Here is a 19,962-nt window from a genome sequence, read left to right as displayed (position 1 = left end):
AAGTTACTACAAACGGAAATAGTCTATCAGCTTAGGGGTGCATTCTTTGAAAGAAGACGGGGTTGACAGCGTGGCATACCTTTCTGATGTGTACTCTTCCAAATGCTGGCTCAGTGGCAATAATTCTAAGGACCTGGTTCTTAGAGAGGTTCAGGGCAATGCCGCCCAGTGGGGCCTGAGCAGAGTTAAGCAGGCCTGAGATGTCAAATAATATTTGCATATATGGAACAAAAAGACTTCAAGAAGAGTTTTTTAAAAAAAGATTACTATTCTTGGGGGGATGTCACTATCTTTCACAGAACAAGATACCAATGGCAACATTTAAATGTTAAATCTGTGTAGAAATTTTATCATTACTACATCACATGTTATCATGTTGAATTTCCATGCTCTCATACGTAATTTTCTACAAGAAAATGGTATCTGGAATGTTTATTAAATAGAGCACAATCCATTTTCTACCTTCCACTGATAATTTTCAACATCTAAAGCCTGAACTTTGCAGTTCTGATCTTAGTACTGTATAGCATTATCTATTTTACTTATACTACTCAGTACCGTATGACCTCCAGCTCATTTTATGGATTTTCTGAGAAACAGGTGGGCTGAGAGCAAAAAGTCTGAACCACCACCTCTACATTCAGAATAAGTAACAGACACTAACCAGCAAAAGCCAGAAAACATAATTCTTTAAACATGTTTATAGCAGGACACCTTTCTCAATTTTGACTAAAATTAAAAAAAAGAAAAAAAAAAGGAGTTTAACCACTAATTAAAGTATGGTAAGATAAAATGGGCCAGTGAAATTATGCTTCTAACTTTCTCCTCATATTAGGGCATAACTGAAAATATCAATCCTCACATTTTCTGAAGTATGCTAAAATATCCCAAATACATTAAAAATCTTTTTTAAAGCTCCCTACGTTTGATATAATATAAAATATACATGTCCTACATTTTTTAAAAAGTACACTGCTGATATTACAGAAAAATAAAGCCAACAGTCTAGTAAAATTTCATAATAGGGATTTCCATTTCCATTTAAAAAAAAAAAAACCCACAAAAATTGATAAGAAATATTAAGTCATCAAGGTTATCACCTAAATGGATTAAAATAAAAGGCATTCAAATCAAAGGACACACTCCCCCCGCCCCACATACATTATTTATTGCCACCCACCGAGTTTAAGAAGTTACATGACCAAAAAGCAAGTAACGTAACAAAAAACAGGATGGAAATCTTAGATTTTTCTTGCTTTTAAAATTTATGACAGACAGCACACAGAAGCTCGTGGTGGTGAGTATGTGCGAGAAGCACATCCAGAGCATTCCAGCCAGGCCAAGCAGAAAATTAGTACCGAAAACTCTCACACTTACAAACACACGCTGTGAGGGTGAGGCACAAACAGTATCTGTAGTTTATATTTAGTTTGCTTTGGGTGAAAACAAGAAAGAAGAGCCCAACTACCTCTGAACACTGGGCCAGGCTCAAAATCAAACACTATTTCACTGGGGACAGAATGTAGGAGGGGACTGGGAGTCCGGGATTGGTATTTCCGAAGACAGCGCATCAGCTGGTTCAAAGGGGCTGTTAGAAGAGAAAGAGAGGGGCAGGCAAACATAGGAAGACAGACACACAGAAGAAATGAAAGAAGTCATGGGGAATAAATAGATGAGTCGAAGCCTGCTTCACAAAATAATTCTGGATGTTTAAAAAACTGCTTATTTTCATAAAATCCCAATGATTTTTTAAAAAAGTGACCCATAAATAAAGGACAAGAAATGCCACTTCATTTTAGGTACTAAGCAGGCAGTTTTTATGACTAAGTTAACTTTGTGATGCTAAAATGATGGCAACATTTAAATGCTGGATGTATTGGGCAAAATTTTCAAAAGCCACAGCTACTAAGACATACGAAAGTCAAACTGGCAGCAACATTAATTGGTGGGTTCATGGAATAACAAACAGAAAAGAAAACTTTCATAACTATGTGCTATAGTAAATACTAAGTCCAAAGTATATAATTTTTAGGGCTAGTATTTTGGTAGCTTCACAGTTACATAGAAACATAACAAAAGATAGTTTGTACAATGTTTATTCAATATAAAATATGTTTGAGTCTGGGGTCAGACATTTTGATGATAAAGCAGGTCCCAGTGAGGAGACCAACTCTAAGCAAGGGAAGCAGGTAGTGTAGGTCTTCCTTATTAGATAGAAGACAGCTAAAAAGGTAAACATGGAGAACCACTTGGAGGGAAACTTTAAGACAGTTTCAAATACCATCTTAGAAAACATTATATTTCTTATTTAAAAAGTATTTTCTTAAGCCATGTTTTCTTACGCCCTCGATTTTCACTGGGTGCTAGAGTATAAAATTAAAATTCTCTAAGAAATCTCATTTAATCTGTCATTTGCTTATTTTATTTACTGGACTAAAAAAAGCAACTGGGCTTTTCTATTAGGGGTCCATTCTATAAAATGTACATATCAAACCCGTATAGAAGGCTAAAGGGAAATGGTTGACTCGAACAAACTGAGAAGTTGTGACAGGCAATCCAGAATGATTTAGGAAAGTCAAGTTTTAACTGACTAAGCTCGATCTTTAAGTATTAGTGAAGGTTCCCAAAGGAAATTTTGCATCTCCAGGTTTGGGATAAATAAGTGGGTGAAATAACTAAGAATCTCTCTTTGATAACCTCTTACAACTGTAGACAGTACATTTAAGGCTCCTTTTTATGTCCTCTCTTTTTCTCTACTCATGTTATAAATTAGTTAAAATTTTATTAGACATAAATGATCAATACTAAAGAAAAACAAAAAATATTTTGGGTTTTCTCTACACATTTTTCTCTGTGTCTGTGTTTCATGAAAGAAGCAAATATAAAGGAGACAAGCAGCAAAGCAGTTGCATTTTTCCCTGAGTTTTTCTTTTTTTAATTGAAATTACCACTTACCTCCATCACTACGAAACCCTTGGTCTCTAATCAAGTCCTACAAATAAATAGTAATGTATATTTTATTCAAAGCATATGGTAAGAAAGTAGTAACAACAGTGAATGTGCCACTAAGCATTGACAGAAAGGTTAATTCAGAATAATAACTGTTTTATAATTACTTCACAAAACAGAAAGAATAAGGAATTAGCTAGTGAATATGACAAAATCAAAAGTTCGAAGCACTTGCCAACCTAAGCCTACACTGAAGGGATTGTTAGTCCTGATCAAATGTTGAAATCCATTTCAGGCCATTCAAAACCAATGGCTGCATCAATTCTTAAAAAAATTCTACTGGCACATATTAAGAGCCATAAAATGTTCATACCCTTTGATCCTGTAATTCCACTTCTGGGAATTTTTCCTAAGGAAATAATTCAGAAGAAAAAATGATATGCACAAAGATATTTAGTGCAGCATTTTCCATCATACGAAAAAACCAGAAATAATTATTTTCCTCTTATAGGCATATTGACATTGGTTAAGTAAATTGGGTGTATCAATTTAATGAGTATTATGCAGCTACTAAAACAATTATGAAGATTGAATCATGAAACATGTTTACAACATAATTAAAAAAATACAAAATTAAATGGACACTGATTACAATCATAAAAATATGGATGAGTAGGGACACACTAGAAGGGAAAAATCAAAATGACTCAAACAAGGCTTTTGTTAAAATTTGTCTTTATTATTAAAATATATTTTTTTACAACAATGTTGGAGGTGCGGGAAGAGTCTACTGGCAATGCAATGCAATTTTGACCTTTACAGGCAGAACTTAGTTTGTTTACCCAGTGCAACTTAAGGTGAAGGATTGAATGGCCCCAAATGTCTCTTTGCAAATAGGCAGCTTTTTGTTTACAGGCTAAAACAAAGAGTGAATTCTTTATAAATGTATTTCTATCATGTTCAATGTATTATACAGAGCCTTCAACATTTTCTACAGAATATCAACAAATGGTCATATACCTATAAACAAGGTGTTAAGTGTAGGAGTTGTGTGGCTACAAATAAATATATAATAAAATCCTGATGGTCTTTCTAACTTTCTGAGTTCTATAGAGCTTATAATCTAAGTGAGAGTAAGATGTACACACATGAAAATTAAATGATACAATAATAATAGCTTAAGAAAACAATAAGAGGGGCCAAAGTTGCTTGGTTAATTGCCAAATAAAAGGTGTATGTATGGGTGAAAGGATTCTTAGTGCTACCCAAGTTCAAAGGATAAATAACTAACTATGGAATTTGGTCATTGGTGAAGCATGTGAAAAGATGGGCTATGAGTTGGGGCTTGAGGGACAGAGTATAGAAAAGAAAAGCAGAGGGTCTTTTAGACAGAAAGAACCAGAAGACAAAGGCAGAAATGCTACATCTCTTCCTTTTTCGCTACGCCTGCTCTGTACCTCCCCACAACCATGGATCAGCCAAATGTGGCGTTCTCCACTCTTGCAACCTACAGCTTAGTACCACCATCCACTTTCATTTTTCAAATTCAAATATGTTCTCAAAGCTCCTTGACAATCTTTTCTACTTCTAGGTTAAATAGGATCTTCTAATATTCCAATACTGACTAGTTCAAAATTTCCTCCAGTGTCCCGTCGTTCCTTTCTTATTTGCATCTCTTCTTCAGCATGAGAGAGAAAACATAAGTTATCAGAGAAATTTCTGTCTTGCCCCTACATCTACAAATATTTGCACAGTAATATTAGCCATACTTTCTGAATTCTGATTATGTGCTAGGCTTAATAAGCATTTTCAAACCACTATAAAAAGTAGATACTGTTGGCCTCGAGGTTAAGTCATTTGTCTGAGATCACCCGCCTGTAAAGAGCTGCAAAGCTAGCTAGCTATGTCTAGCTTTAATTCCTCAACCTCTCAGGAACAGTTTCCAAGTTCAGGGAACTTGACTACATCAATTATTCCTTTTCTTCTTATTTTCAACCTCTCTCTCTCTCTCTTCACTGGCTTCTTTCTTCTTTCCCTCAAGTTACAAAACACTGAAGGCTCTCACATAAAAACTGTCCCTCAATCCTGATTCAATCTAAGGCCCTTTCATTATTTTTTTTAAAGCCAACTTCTCAAAATGGACAATCCCGCATCCTCACCTGTTTTGCTCTCTTCCACTAGCCCTCTAAACCAGCTACCAATGAGGTAAAAGAAGACATTTTAATCGCCCAATTCAATAGCCATTTTCAGTCCTTATCTCATTTGAATCTCAGTGGCAACTGATATTGACTACTTCAGCATTCCTGAACTCTCCTTCTCCCTTTGGCTTCTGGAACACGACCTTCTCTTATCTGAAGCCAGACTTAATGAAGAGGCATCCATAAAGGGAACAGAGAAACAGTCTCTGCCTGACTCAAAAGCTCATACTGGGCTTGCATTTTCTACCCTCTTTTCAACTTACATATACTCTGTGAGTAATACCAATTATATCCATAACTTGAACTGACATGAACATGCTAATTATTCAGAAATCTGATCCTACTTGAGGTCCTTATATTCAACCACTACTGGACTTCTAAACCAGCTAAGTCCCACAATCATCTTAAAGTCGAGAAGTCCAAAATCAAAGTTAACATTTACCCCATTCTTCTTCCTTTGGTATTTCCTATCTTAATGAATAGAATAAATACTATCTATCTGCCCAAGCCAGAGAAATCTGGGCGTGATCCTCTACTACTCTCATCTTTATCTCTCTCCTGTACTACTATACAGAACAGTGGTTAAGCATAAGAAAGGCCAAGTTTTACTGCACTTCAATCATTAAGGAGCTGTGTGATCTGGGGTAAGTTTTTTCACCTCTCTAAATCTAATTTTCTTAACACTAATATAAGGATAATAATAGTACTTAACCCATGAGTGTTTATGAAGACAGAATAAGAAAATGTATGTAAAGCTCTTAGTATGGCACTTGGCACACGGGAAGCATTCCTAAGTAGTAGCCTATTTTCAGTATCACTCTTTTAACAATCTTGTCTATCAAATCGCTCAGGGATTCAAAAGATTGTTCTAAAATATAGTGATGATCACCTCCTTTCCCACTCAGTCTTCCAGACGCCCTGCTGCCAGCCACCACACAGCCCTGAGCCCTTACACCGTGCTTTTCAGCTGCACTCAACTTACCTAGTCTCGCCTCCTACCACTCCCTCCCCTTCTCCTCGACCCTAAACTCCTACAACATCAACTGTTAATTACAACCCATCTCAAGGCATTTCCATCCTTTTGCACATACGATTTCCTTAACAAATGCCCCTCCTTCCTAAAACCCCAACTAGGGTACTTAATATGAACTCCGCCTCACTCATCGTCTACACTCGGGCTTAAAGGTTGTGCCTCCTCTGCCACATATGCCTAGTTCCAACCAGGTAGTTTATTACCCTTTTCGATAAACTATCATTATATATTTTTGTGATTTTACATATATCTATATCTGTCTGTCTGCTTCATCTGTTAGACTGTGACCTCCCTGAGGGCAAAGACTGTGTGCTAATTCATCCTTAATTCCCAATTCTGATATACTGCCTATCCCAGAGTCAATATTAAATCTTGTTTACAGGAATAATACATGATAAATAATGATTGAAATTGAATGAAATGATTGAAACTGAATGAAAATGCTAAAGCGTTTATATTTTATCTTATAATCAATGAGAGGTAAATGAAAGTTTTGGAACAGATGATAATAGCAGTGCTGTCCAAAATTTATTCTGGTGGTAGCATAAAGAATAGAAATGGAGAGAGAGAAATCAATGGCAGGAAATCCATTTAGGAGATTAATGTAGTAAGTAGTTCAAGTGAAGAAATATGGGCCCAGTTGATGGAGATACCAAGAACAAATCTCAGATGCGTATCAAAAGACAAAGGTGATATCTTATGACTATTTGGTTATAGGGGAGGATGAAAAGGCAAGGTGCAAAGATGACACTCCAAATGTCCAAGCCGAAGAGAACAGAACAGTGGTAACAATGAGAGATAAAAGGAAATAGTCTAAAAGGATGTTAATTTTGAAAGCAAAGATGAAAGTTACAATTTTGAACATACTGAGATTGGACCTAACCTAGAAATAAGATTCATTTTCTTCTTTTACTACGTATCTCCTTATTCCTGTATCCCCCTCTTCTACACTTTTCTTCCTTTGTGTTCAGGTCTATGTAGGTAGAGGAAGACCTTGTTAGTTGAGGAAAACTGGTATTAGGAAAAGGTCATTTCAAATGAATGTAATAAAAATAGAGAAAGAATTTCATAGTAAAAAGTGGGAAGAAAGTCTGATTTGGGAATTTATCTTTAAAAATGCAATTAAAATTTATAATAAGGTTTATTTCTTTTACATTGAACGAAATTTGTTATAATTTCAAAAATATGCTGATTTTTAGAGTAAACAGAAAGAATCAAAATTTTTTATCATAATACCAAACATACGACAGCACAAACTCAAGTTCTTAATTTCAGATTCATCGCAGTAGTAATCATTTGTATAAAAATTTTAGAGAACTTCACCCCTCAAGGGCTTCTAGCAAACCTTTGATATTTAAATTATTTTTATTTGGAGACCTTATATTGTCACCCTTATGGATTTTCTCTTTTCTATTGTTAACTGGACTAATTTAGTTCTCTGTATCATTGGCTTTATATGACTTGAGTAGTTCTCCAAGTCACTTTTCACTACCTTCATAAAATACTTAAAATCTTTTTTTTTTGGGCCAGATTTGCAATCAGTTTGCATTATGTTTTCATTGAAATGTTGGATTTGATGTAAAGGGGCTGGAATGTAAGTTGGTATTAAATGGGGAGGGATGTTTGAGTGGAAACTAATATTAAAGTAGTCAGTTAATTAGTGAATATTTCCTGGTTAGGACGATTTTTGCTTCTCTACTTCACCTTGTAATTATAAGGACTCCCATAAGCAAGGCCTGTATAATGAGAACCAGCCCTGTCTCGTAACACACACAACCACCTCACTAACTCTAGTACCCTGCTCACACAGAGAAATAGTTTCAACTGCCTTTTTAAATATAATTCCTTTCCAAGGCAAACAAATTGGGGATTTTCTCAGTTTCGCTGCTCATTACAGACAGAGATTAAGGATAACCTACACTCTTTATTCTAAAGCACAAGTTCTGGAAGACCTAACACCTAATTTGAAGATTATCCCAAGGACCCCGGCCTACCACAGCTCAGGCGGCATGGGCATTTCCTCTTCTGCAGCTCAGCTATTGGGATGACTTAGTTAGATACCATTCCTTTGGGACTGACCCTGTGTGTCTTAATGTTTTTTCTCACCTCTTCCTTCTCTTTGTCCACTTCAGGAACTGGCAAAATATAGTGAGCTGGCCACCTGTGCTTGTAAATAAAGTTTTGTTGGACTACAGCCACATCCATTTATTTATAATGTATTACCTATGGCTGCTTTCACACTATAATGGCAGAATTCAATAGCTGTCACTAGAGATCATATGACCCACAAAATAAAATATTTACTATCTGGCCCTTTAAGAAAGTTTATTGACCTCTGATCTATATTATGGGAAATTTCTTCTGCTTTATCTTTTAACTCTTGTACTGAAACAAATGTTTTTTTGATGACCTATTATGTGTTTAGTTCTAAGACAGGTGCCAAAGGAACTATATTAGGAATTGTTTCTGCTGTCCAGAAGTTAAGATCTAATTGGAAAAGTGACATTAATGTACTTAATTTACAGTGTGAGAATGAACTGGAAAAATAAAAAGTCAAGAGTGACCAGCCAGAAGGTGGCTAAAATAATTGAAGAGGTGAGATTACAATAGGTTGAGACCAGAGAAGATGCATTTTAAAAAATGATTAAAACTTAATGACAAACTTTACATAAAAAGAATGTGCAAAATTCAAGATGTGTATAGAAATGGAATACAATGGTATACTCAAGAAAGTAAAGAAGATAAAAAGTAGTTTTACAAGTCAAACACATAATGATTAATTCTTAAGAGCTATTTCACTCAAAGTTGTACTTTTAGAAATTTAGGTGAAGATTTCAAATTGATCTAAATAGAAAATCTGCAGTTGCATTCTTATTTTTTCTTTGGCCAAGTGGACTGTCTGTTAAATAAATGAAGATAAGACTTTTACAGAGATGGCATCATAAGGGGAAAAAATCAGAATAACTCTAATTTGGCAACAGTTGAGTATTTAAATGCCATTTTCTGATCTGTAATTCATAAAAGTCTATCGCTTATAAAAACTGTGTTACATGAAACTGTGTTACATGAACTGTGTTACATGGCACTTATTTCTGATCTATATTCTAACTGTAGCAGAAAAATAGAGAAATACACTTGAATTTTTTTAGTTCTAACAATGCTGGGTACTTACATCAATATTGACAGGTTCTATTGTGTTTATATGCACGTTTGGAGCCGATGAGGACCGGTCTCGTTGTCCAAACTGATTTCGGTGATCGTCATCTGCTGGTCGGAAAGGCTGTGGAATTGGAATGGATTTTGAAGGAGACGGACTGGTGAGAATTTGGGGCCTGGAAAAATCAAGTCATTGGAAGATAAGATTTAGAGCAACTTTATAGAGATAATAATATAAAAAAATGGATATAAAGATTTCCTTGTTTTCATATTCCCAAATAAAATCTTTAAAGTATTAAAAACCCAGCAGTAATGGGTTTTACAAGTATTATTTTAAAAAACTAATATATGCCTACAATTATTATGGACAAAGCTGCTTTGTTCAAGCAGACCCTCCAGGGACTATTGATGATAATACTGATTCTTATCTAAAAAAACTCCAGGGAAATCTACAAATGGCTAGATATTACCTGCGGTTAATCAGCTGACGACACTCTTGTCCTTTAAAGTTATACAAACATGCTCTAGAGACTGAGTGAACAAAATCTGCCATTTTTGTCTACCTTTGCCATTTCTTCATAGCTGAAGTTACTAAAATGAAATTTTTATGGAAAAGTATTAGGAAATTATAAATATTTTGAGAATACACGTGTATTTCAGGACCTGAAAGATGTACCTGTTGCTTTACACAGGAGTTGGATTAAAATCCTGAACAACAGCAAAAGATCATTTCCAAATTCAAAAGGTGATCCTTACAGCGTCAATCTCTCATATTTTGAAATTTACACTATGCCCAATAACTGACACAAGAGACACAGAAGAATCACATATTAAGCATTAAAGCAAGTATTTTTAAAAATTGCATCAAAATAGGTTACAGAGTGACCTATGTTTTGGTACTGTAGATAAACAACCAAGTCTATGATCTCTTATCACTGCCCCCAAAATAAAGCACAGAGCACACTAAAGTTTTGAAAACAGATTATAAACAGCTATGCCACTCATAAAAGATAACCAAGAGAGCTGGAAAGTGAGTATCACTTGAAAGGTGAGGTATGGCTGTTTCAGTGAGCTCTAATAGGACCAATGAACGACTCGGTGCTAACAGCCTCTCTTCAGAGATTGGCTATCATTCTACTCCACCTTATGCAAACTCTGTAATTAATCAGTATTATAGAGTGGTTATTAAGACATAACCAGAAAGACAATGTTGAGGGAATTAAAAGATATTTTGTGAGGGGAGAGGGTATAGAGAGGAATGGGAAGAAAATACAGAAAAGAAATAAAGGTTTGAAGAGCCAAAAAAGTCAAACAGTGACAAAAAGCTTGTGAATAAAGCATGTTAACAGAATCCGAACCATACCAGTTTATAGTTGTACTTCCCTGAAGAATGCTGTTAATGGTACGGAAAAAATTTTTTGACTTTATCTGTTCATATTAACTAAATGAATCCACACGGAATTGAAATAAAATAGAAATAAAAATAATAAAATATTATGGTCTTTAGAAAGCTGGTAGCGGCCCAATGAGAACTGCAGGTAGGACGGATGGAATTGGCCTTTAGGAAAATTAGCATGCTCCACTTATCCTTTTAATGATCGCTGAGAAATTTTTAGTTTGTGACAGAGCTGTCTTTATTTTTGCTTTAGGCAGCCAAATATATACCTTTTGATAAAAGATTTGGGAGCAGGTAAAAGAATGTATAAATGACAATATTAGTTTTTAAAAATAAGTTCTAGAAAGTGCAGACTTTTAGAAACCTATTTATAGGCTGATATGAAGTCTCACGGCAATAAAATACTTTAAGGTAGGACTTGAGGGTAGAAAACGCCTTAACTATAACTGTATAAGGAAGTCTAATTAATATAATTGATTTGGTGAAGGCGTAAGTGACAGCAAGTCATTCTTTAAAGTTACTGAATTAAGAAAGCAATATGTAGTGCATACAGAATCAGAAATATGTACACAAAGGACATTGGTCCAGAAGTAGGAAAAACCAAAACCTGGATTTGATCTGATAAATTTTATTATCATATCTAAAGAAAAGAATGGATATATTAGGAAAAAAGGATACCTGCCTATTACACAAAATCAAAAAGACTGTAATTTGGCACTTGGTGTTTTATACCAGCCAGGGAAAGGTATGCATTGGTCCACAAAGTCAATTTATCTAGCCTTGAGGGCAAGTACATTATAATTTTGGACAACACTTCAAGTTATCAATCCTGATGTTATTAAACATCTGAACCATGTCCTAATTCTACTGTTCACAGAAAAAATGTTTACACTATCATTTGGTTTCCATAAATATCTTCCAAAAACAGAGTGAGTGTTGGTCATCCAACACAAGAAGTTTGGTCTATACGACAGACATATTTCTCACTGAAATGAATTACCTGGCATTGTGAATTAGTCTTTTCTGATTTTAGTTAATGTAAACTAGTATACCCCTAACTCTCATCATTTCTGGGAATTGATAAAAATTGATTTTTCACGCTGGGAAGTCTTTACTGAGACCAAGGCAATTTACACCCTGTGAAGTATATTGGCAGTTAGTAAACTGGTTTTTTCCTATAATACTTCTACCTATCTTTAAAGCAGTATCAAATTAATAATGAAAATACTTTTTACCTCTAACACCTTTCAGCAAATTACCGGTTAGTTTAGATCTCATTTTTAATCTAGAATATTAACAGTTTCGGAGCCACTTCTGTTTAGTGATATGCACATTTTTAAATGCTGATTTATCATAAATGTGCACATTCCATAGCATTTTTAAAACGTAGAAAAGTAGGTACCTCTAACTTTTTATTCAAATTAGGCAAGGTATAACTTCTCCAATATATCTTGGTTACATCCACTGTTATATGTGTTTCATGACTATTATAATTGTTATTGGGACTATTAACAAAATGCAAAAGAATTTTGATGCAGAACAGGATTGACTTCTATCTTTTCACAGGCACACATACACTCTTGTGACATAAAGGCATCAGGAAAACAAAAGTTTGAACATCTTTCTCATCATTTGCTCAAGACCAGAATCTACTTCAGTGTAGCTATGAATAAAGTACGCAAGGCATAGGCAAATGGTTCCTTAATTTAAAGATAGCATTCCATCCCAGAAGGCACATGTCCTAATCATTACCATCGTAAACCTTTGGCCAAGCTGATTTCATTATGATGTTCTGTAAGTCTGCTCGCAGAACTGGGACCTGCCATTAGACAGGCATCAAGGTCTACAGAATCTTACAGGAGTAAATGTCATAGCCAAAGGATTAATTACAAATCAAAACAAACAACATTTTGATTTGATGTTAAAAGAAATATACAGCTGCATACACATGATGACAGAGAAAGCGGGAATAAAATGACTGGATAACCATTATAACCTGACAAGAGAACACAGTGGTTCCATTTTCTAGTGTTCCAAAATAGGTAAATACATCCATTCCTTAACACGGAAGTTTTTTGTTAAATTTTCTAGCCTATGAAACCTCTGGAAAGGTTGGCTTCATAAAAATTAAAGGTCTACTGGGAGTGTCAACTAATTTTTTCATCTCTCTGGGTAGAATAAATAACATTACATTGTGAAGAGTGACAAAAAATATTTCTGATCTTAACTAATTATCTCTGGAATAGTCTAGAACAGAATGCTGTGTGGGGATTTTTTAAAGAACTATATACTTCCTGATACAGTACAATACGCTACCTCAGATCCAACAGGGAAAGAGGAAGCAGACCTGTGTAAGCAATGGTCCAAAGCAAACTAATATCCACTAAACCTGTCATATTTTTCTCTTTTTTTTACTACTACAAAGCTTGAATATGTGATGACTCTGTGTCATCTTTAAAGTTATTTTCTTTATCCTCCACAACTGATTAACAATACTATTATTTTTTTCTGTTACACTTTATGAATATCTAGCCCCCTCTGCAGGCCGCTACCCTCCAGTCCAAGTCTCATGGCTTTTCACTGTCTTCACTGCCAAAGCATCTTAGTTGGCCTTCTTTATCACAGAAATTTCTCTATCGATCTATTTGCATATCATTGCTAAGCCATTCTTTCTTTAAAATTTTCATCAGGCTAGTCCTTTGCTCAAAAACTTTTAATTCCTTTTCACCTCTTATGTCAAGTGTAAATTTTAGCCTAAATTCCAAGACTCTTCACAATCTAGTCTGACACATGCTTCTTTTTGATTTAGATGAGCCTCCCTTGACTGTCTCCCAAATCTACCACTGCCATTGCCTTTAATTATGACGTTTCTCCCCACTCTGCCCCCCCAATCACCATGCTTTTATTCCCTAGGTTCATTCAGATTCTAGAATTCGTTAAGGTCCAGTTCAAATCTCACTTTCTTCATTACATTTTCTTGACTACTCTCTCTCACTATTCTCCCAGCTCCTGTAAACATGGTAATAGTCTTTATCACATAGTTTAAAATACTGTTATAAATTGTAGACTATATGTATTTTAAAATTGTTTGCCATTGTCTCCTATGTTAATGCTACTTTTCTAAATGGAAGTTATGTACCTCTATATCCGGAATTACCTAATAAAGTGATGAGCACAGGCAGGGACTCTAAATTATCTGTCACTTGATTTTTCTCAAGACTGGTCCTGAAACAGTCTATGTCCGTTTCAACCCCATGTATCAGTACCAAATGCTATGTTAAACATCTGATTCGTGTAATAAAGCAAGTTATTTGAGAAAAAGTCCCTTTTTAACAATGCCAATGTTGGAAAAGTTTATAATACACCGAAAGATCCAAAAGAAACCACTCAGATAGCATGTCACTACCAGCAGGAGTCAAACCATACCCAATAGAATCGGGGGGCGCGGAAGGGGGCGAGCCAGACGTAAGGGCAGTCTCTGCTAAGGAGGCCTCCTCCTGTGGTATTGGGTGGTGTTCAAAGAACTTGGAGACAAACAGCAAACTGTGAGGCAAAAACAAAACAAAACAAAGCAAACCTAACTTGTGCAAAACCCAGAAGCTTCATATACCAGAATATAGAGTTAAACAGAAATATCTGAGATCAAATTCCACTTTTAGAAATGATTGTTTAATTCAAATAAGCCTTTTGTCTAAATGGCTTATTTAAAAAAATTATATTGTATTTTCAAAGGCAAGCTCAGAATCTAAAACTTAGTTGTTCTATACAGCAGATTTCTACATATCAGGGGGGAAAATAGTGCTTTATAATTAAGGAATTAGAAGAAAATATATCTATTGCAGAGTTAGACTACATCATTATAATAAATATATTTTAAAGTAGAGTTGAATTCTATTTGCTCAAGTGATCAAGAAAAAAGACCTTGTTAGCAGCAGCAGCAGCAGCAGCGGCAACACACACACAAAGATTAAAATAGATTCAGCCTAATCTATTAGAGAAACTCTGGCATGAAAAGCAAATAGAAATTTTAGAAAGAGATATATTGGGTATAAAGATCTTATATCTTACTTTTAAATAACCTGGGGGTTAGGGGTGGGAGGGACAAAGGGGAGAAAGAGACAGAGAAACAGAGAGAAAGAGAAAGGAAGAGAAACATAATTTACAAAATAGCTGACAGAATCAGATCCCCTGATCTATGGTCCAAAAATATAATGGTTAACTTAATTGAAACAACACCTGCTATCCTCCCCAAAATTATCTAAAAGTGATTTCTATGGGCAAAGTATCTTTATTAATTAAAAGAGAATGTAAAACATAAATGAAAGGCATAGCTGAACCAGAAGTACAATTTTGGAGTGAAGCACCAGCTATAGTACATATTACTCTCTAGCCAAGTTTTAAAAATTTCCTGTAACAACTCTACTGGACAGAAAATTCCCACACACTCTAAGACATACTAGTTTCACATTTAGAAAAGTTAAATGTAAAATGATAAAGAGATTTTTTTTTTTGATTACTTACTCAAGTTGGTCATAATTAACACACATCAGTGGAACTTCTGTACTACAACGCTGGTGAAATTTATAACCACATGTTTGACAGCGGAAACCCTGGAAAAGCAGCTTTCGACAAAAGTCACAAAATGCTAAGGTGAAAAAAGTTTTCCGTACCTGCAAAGTAAAACACAGAGGATTTCAAAAACCTGCAAGAATCTCTTTAGAAATCAATTTATGTACTCTCTTATATAAAATAAATTTTTCATGTTTCTATCATGAGAACTGCTTTACACACCAAGATACTAAAATGAAACCAGAGGGTTCAAGACAATAGATACACTACATGTATGATATCCCACCTAATATCCAATTAAAAAACTCAGAAGTCTTGATGGGAAATGAATCAAAGATTTGAAACTAATTTCAAGCTTGACTACATAAAAGTAAAAGTAGAGTTATGATAAGTAGGAGGAATAGAAGTAAAAGGATGAGTGCAATTTAATAACTGTACAAGAAAGGAGTTAAGAGATGCTTACTGGTGTTAACAGACCAAGAAACAAAGGGATACTTACACTATTTAAAGTTACAAAGGTATCCAATAGAGGAACCACAAAAACCCCCAAACCAACAAAACCACATTGGCGGAGAGAAGGAGAAAAGGTTACGGTAACGCCATGAATGAGCTAATTCCCTATAGAATCAGTAATCAGTAAATGATGTCTAAAGTTGATAAAGCTTAAAGTTATTATTTGGTAATATGAAAATTATTACAAAAAGAGCTTAAAATAGAAACCACTAAAAATGAAGAGTGCTTTCCTCTTGAGAGTGGCATTAAAGGCTAGCAAGGGATGGAGCCAAAGATTATTTTTCATTATAAGCCTCTCTGCAGTATTTTAAAAATTATATACATTTGACTAGAATGTAAATATAACATAATTATTTATAAGAGAACATTAGTTTGTAATCGTATGAAAGTCACAACTTGATCTAAACTTCCTAATGAGGATAAGGGACAGGAAAATCACCTAAAAGACAGTGAGAACTACTCTGAACAAGCGCTCATTTTATTAGAGGCTCAGAACACCTACACGCACTTGTGAACATTCCTGTACGTGAAACTTGAAAGAACACACACGAACTTCACATCAGAGGCAAAGGAGCTCCAGCACGGTTCACACAAACAGAACCGTGCGAGGGAGGCTCTATCCTGTTAACTGGTGAAGCTAGAAAGTGTTTGAAAAGCATTTATTGTGTGTAAATAATAAGCAGAAAACATAAAAAGAATAAACAAACAATGGCTATTTCAGAATGAGGAGAGCACGATGGGTGACATCTATTTTGTCCTTTGTTCTTTGCTGTATATTTTCAATTCATCTTGTTTTTCAGATAGTTTTAATCACAAACGAATGACAGTAAAAACTGTTATTTTATATTATGACCCAAGATATACCTATGTTCATATAACAATACTTACCCTAACTATATATAATGTACATTAGAATCTCCTATTCTATTACATTTAAATGCTTTTCATGATCCATTAAATTGATCTGAACACCCACAGTTTACCAAACTTTTCTCAATAAACATATTTAATGGAATAAAAAGTTATTTTAAAATGTTTCATCAAGAAAATGGTATCTTGGCACACCACCCATTCTGACTTTTTGAGAACATTTAGGTAGTTTTAAAAATGGCTCTTATTTTCTTCATCTTTTTTTCTATCATCACTTTCCAGGGGATGTAAAAAGGCAACTGCTTGTTTTTAGCTCTGTTCCTTTTCCTTTTGTCTCTGAATATACAAGCAATTAGAAAACCTTTAATATTTACGTGACCACTATGTGCTAAAGCCAAGAATCTTTTATACCGCTAACGTACATTCAGGAAGTAAAGCCCAGAACAACACACGATGTCTGCACAGGAATCAGCCCCTTGCAGTCATCGGATCCTCTCTGCCGGCCACTCATAGCTCCACTCGCCTGAGAACTTGCTGAGCACCACGAAACCCTCGTAACTTTATGCGACTGCAGTCTTTCTTCCTGTCACTGACTTATACTTGAAAACTATGTGTAACTGGTTGTATATGTAAAGGAGAAAAAAAGAGACATAAAGAAGTGGGGCAGGGAGGGGAGCAGAGAGGAGATGAAAACATGGCATGCATGCATTTGGGTATAAACTGCAAGTGACACATACTTTATCTGTGAGTATCCCTTTGTCAATAAAGGAGAGCACAGGAAGGTATATCTTTCCTTTTGGGTCCCAATTTAGGCTTACCATCCATTTGAGCATATCAAGGCATGGATGGTAGACTAGTGGGAGGCACGGACCAGGCAATTTGCATGCATTAATTCATAAGGTGGGGCTGTTTAACGTGAGTGCCTGTAAAAAATGGGAAGGGCTGACAACATGGCATGTGTTTCAGATCTAGTTTCCCTACTGTCCCTGCCTCCCTCCACCCCACGGGTTCCCAAGGACTCCTGGGATGTAGACAAATACTGAAGGAATTGCTTTTACAAGGATTCAATAGAACCAGAAGGCATCAGCGGCATTCCTTGAGCAGCCAGCAAAATTCAGCAGAGAGATGCAAAAGAGAATTCTTTCCCTTTCTAAGCAGAACACAGGCTTTTCCTCTTGCCTCTGTATGGCACTCAGAGGAACTGTTCTAAAACCCAGATCTAGTCACACTTTTCCCTTGTTTACAATCATTACACTTCCAATTATTTTACAGAACAGTTCAATCTTTAACAGGCTTACAAGGGTTCTCCTGAGCTGGACCCTGCTTACTTTACCTTAACTCTTGCTACACTGTAACACCTTGGCCCCCAGCTTTCTTGCTGTTTACCCTGTCTTGAGTATTCTTCTTTTCACTCTTCATCTGCTATTATTCCCTCACCCATCAAACCTTAAGCTATTTCTTCCTCTGGGAACCCATCCTGACTCCTCAAAGGGCAGGCAGGTCAGGAGTCTCTACTCTGGGCATCAAGAGCACTTTACACATACACAGTAATTACAAGTGTTTACGACATTTTCTTATTAAATCGCCAGTCTCTCTGCTCTAAGGCCGGGATACTGTTTTTCTTATTCATTGTTATATGCCCAGATCAGACAGTTTTGGTAAATGGAAGGTTCTCCATAAACATTTACTGACATGTTTCCCACTGTGTCGCGAGGATTTCCACACTCTGGAACTAACTTGCAGTTTCTTTTTCTCCTCTTAGGGCAAGGACCTTCCTGAAGCACTATTTAAGACTACTTTATAGTTAGCAACTTAGGTCTTCTTTCACCTCTCCGATTTCTAGTTAATACGAATAAATAAGAAAAAAAGTAGCAAGCACTATGAAATGTAAGCTCAACTGTTTTTAGATTCCTAAAAACTTAAAAATCTTAAGATTTATTCACTCAAAATTCTGCAAGTGAAAAAATAATCAACAGTGATGAACTTCCTAATTCATCATTATAAAACTCCCTGCTACACAGTAAATCTGACTGACATCAGGTGTATCTTCCATGTATCCAAAGGCTGCCTTAATTACTGAGACACCTGGTTTCATTATTCACCACTAATAGAGCCCCGAAAGCACAACCCCTCAAGAGTATCATCAACCCATCAATTGTCTGCTGTAAGAGCCCAGCTGTGTTAATCAGCAAGGCACATGGAAAAACACTAGATACCAAAAGGGTAGCATTAACTATCCATCTAGGAAAAAATGTTTAAAATTCCGTATGTATAGAAAAGTTAAGAATTGCATTCCTCAGACTGCTATGTGCAGCCACTATGGAAGGCAGTGTGGAGGTTCCTCAAAAAAATAAGAATAGAATTACTATATGACCCAGCAATCCCTCTCCTGGGTATCTACCCAAAACATCTGAAAACATTTATCCATAAAGACACGTGTGCTCCAATGTTCATTGCAGCTTTATTTACGGTGGCCAAGATGTGGAAACAACCAAAATGTCCTTCAATAGATGAATGGATGAAGAAGTTGTGGTATATATACACAATGGAATACTATTTGGCGGTAAGAAGAGATGAAATAGGACGATTTGTGACAACATGGATGGATCTTGAGACTATAATGCTAAGCGAAATAAGTCAGACAGGAAAAGCAGAGAACCATATGATTTCACTGATATGTGGTATATAAATCAAAAACAACAAAAGAACAAGACAAACAAATGAGAAACAAAAACTCATAGACACAGACAATAGTTTAGTGGTTACCAGAGGGTAAGGGGGGAGGGCAGTGGTAGATGAGGGTACAGGGGATCAAATATATGGTGATGGAAGGAGAACTGACTCTGGGTGATAAACACACAATGTGATCTATAGATGATGTAATACAGAATTGTACACCTGAAATCTATGTAACTTTACTAACAATTGTCACCGCAATAAACTTTAATTAAAAAAAAAAAAGAATTGCATTCCTGCCTTATAGATCACTCTCATCCTGGCTTTTGCCTACCTTTTTAGAGGACAGGTTCTCAAGCTCCGGGAAGTGTATCCTCATTTCTAAGGTGGAGAGGTCCCACTTTTTAGGTCTCAGGCTGGTGACACTTAGCCTAGGCTAGGTTTTAGCAAATGCAAAAACCAGAATAAGGGAGAAGTCCTCAAGGAGAGCTGCTCCATCTGACCCATCCTTCAGAAATATTTACACAAATAGGTCAAGATGTGTGCAGGAGGATTCTGTTTAGCCCTGTATATAATTGATTTTTTTTTTAAAAAACCTAAAT

General features: G+C 35.6%; 1 protein-coding gene across 7 annotated transcripts in view; it reads right to left on the bottom strand.

Moving 5' to 3' along the window:
- The window catches only part of BRAF (B-Raf proto-oncogene, serine/threonine kinase), a 121,598-nt gene that overhangs the window by 48,738 nt on the left and 52,898 nt on the right, over positions 1-19,962 (bottom strand). For 2 of the 7 annotated variants that reach the window (XM_033098789.1, XM_033098788.1), the window contains exons 6-10: positions 15,254-15,402; positions 14,159-14,275; positions 9,353-9,512; positions 2,956-2,992; positions 1,469-1,588 (exon numbers count right to left, since the gene is read on the bottom strand). In XM_033098789.1, coding sequence (XP_032954680.1) covers positions 1,469-1,588; positions 2,956-2,992; positions 9,353-9,512; positions 14,159-14,275; positions 15,254-15,402 — 583 coding nt within the window. Of the gene's footprint in view, positions 1-1,468; positions 1,589-2,955; positions 2,993-3,322; positions 3,359-9,352; positions 9,513-14,158; positions 14,276-15,253; positions 15,403-19,962 lie in introns of all 7 variants that reach the window. The other 5 variants (XM_033098786.1, XM_033098785.1, XM_033098790.1 and 2 more) reach the window with 4 other exon arrangements.

The sequence above is a fragment of the Rhinolophus ferrumequinum genome, chromosome 26 (genome assembly GCF_004115265.2).
Source record: "Rhinolophus ferrumequinum isolate MPI-CBG mRhiFer1 chromosome 26, mRhiFer1_v1.p, whole genome shotgun sequence".
Classification (NCBI taxonomy): domain Eukaryota; kingdom Metazoa; phylum Chordata; class Mammalia; order Chiroptera; family Rhinolophidae; genus Rhinolophus; species Rhinolophus ferrumequinum.
The sequence above is the reverse complement of the archived record's forward strand: the minus strand, read 5'-3'. Positions and strand labels throughout refer to the sequence as shown.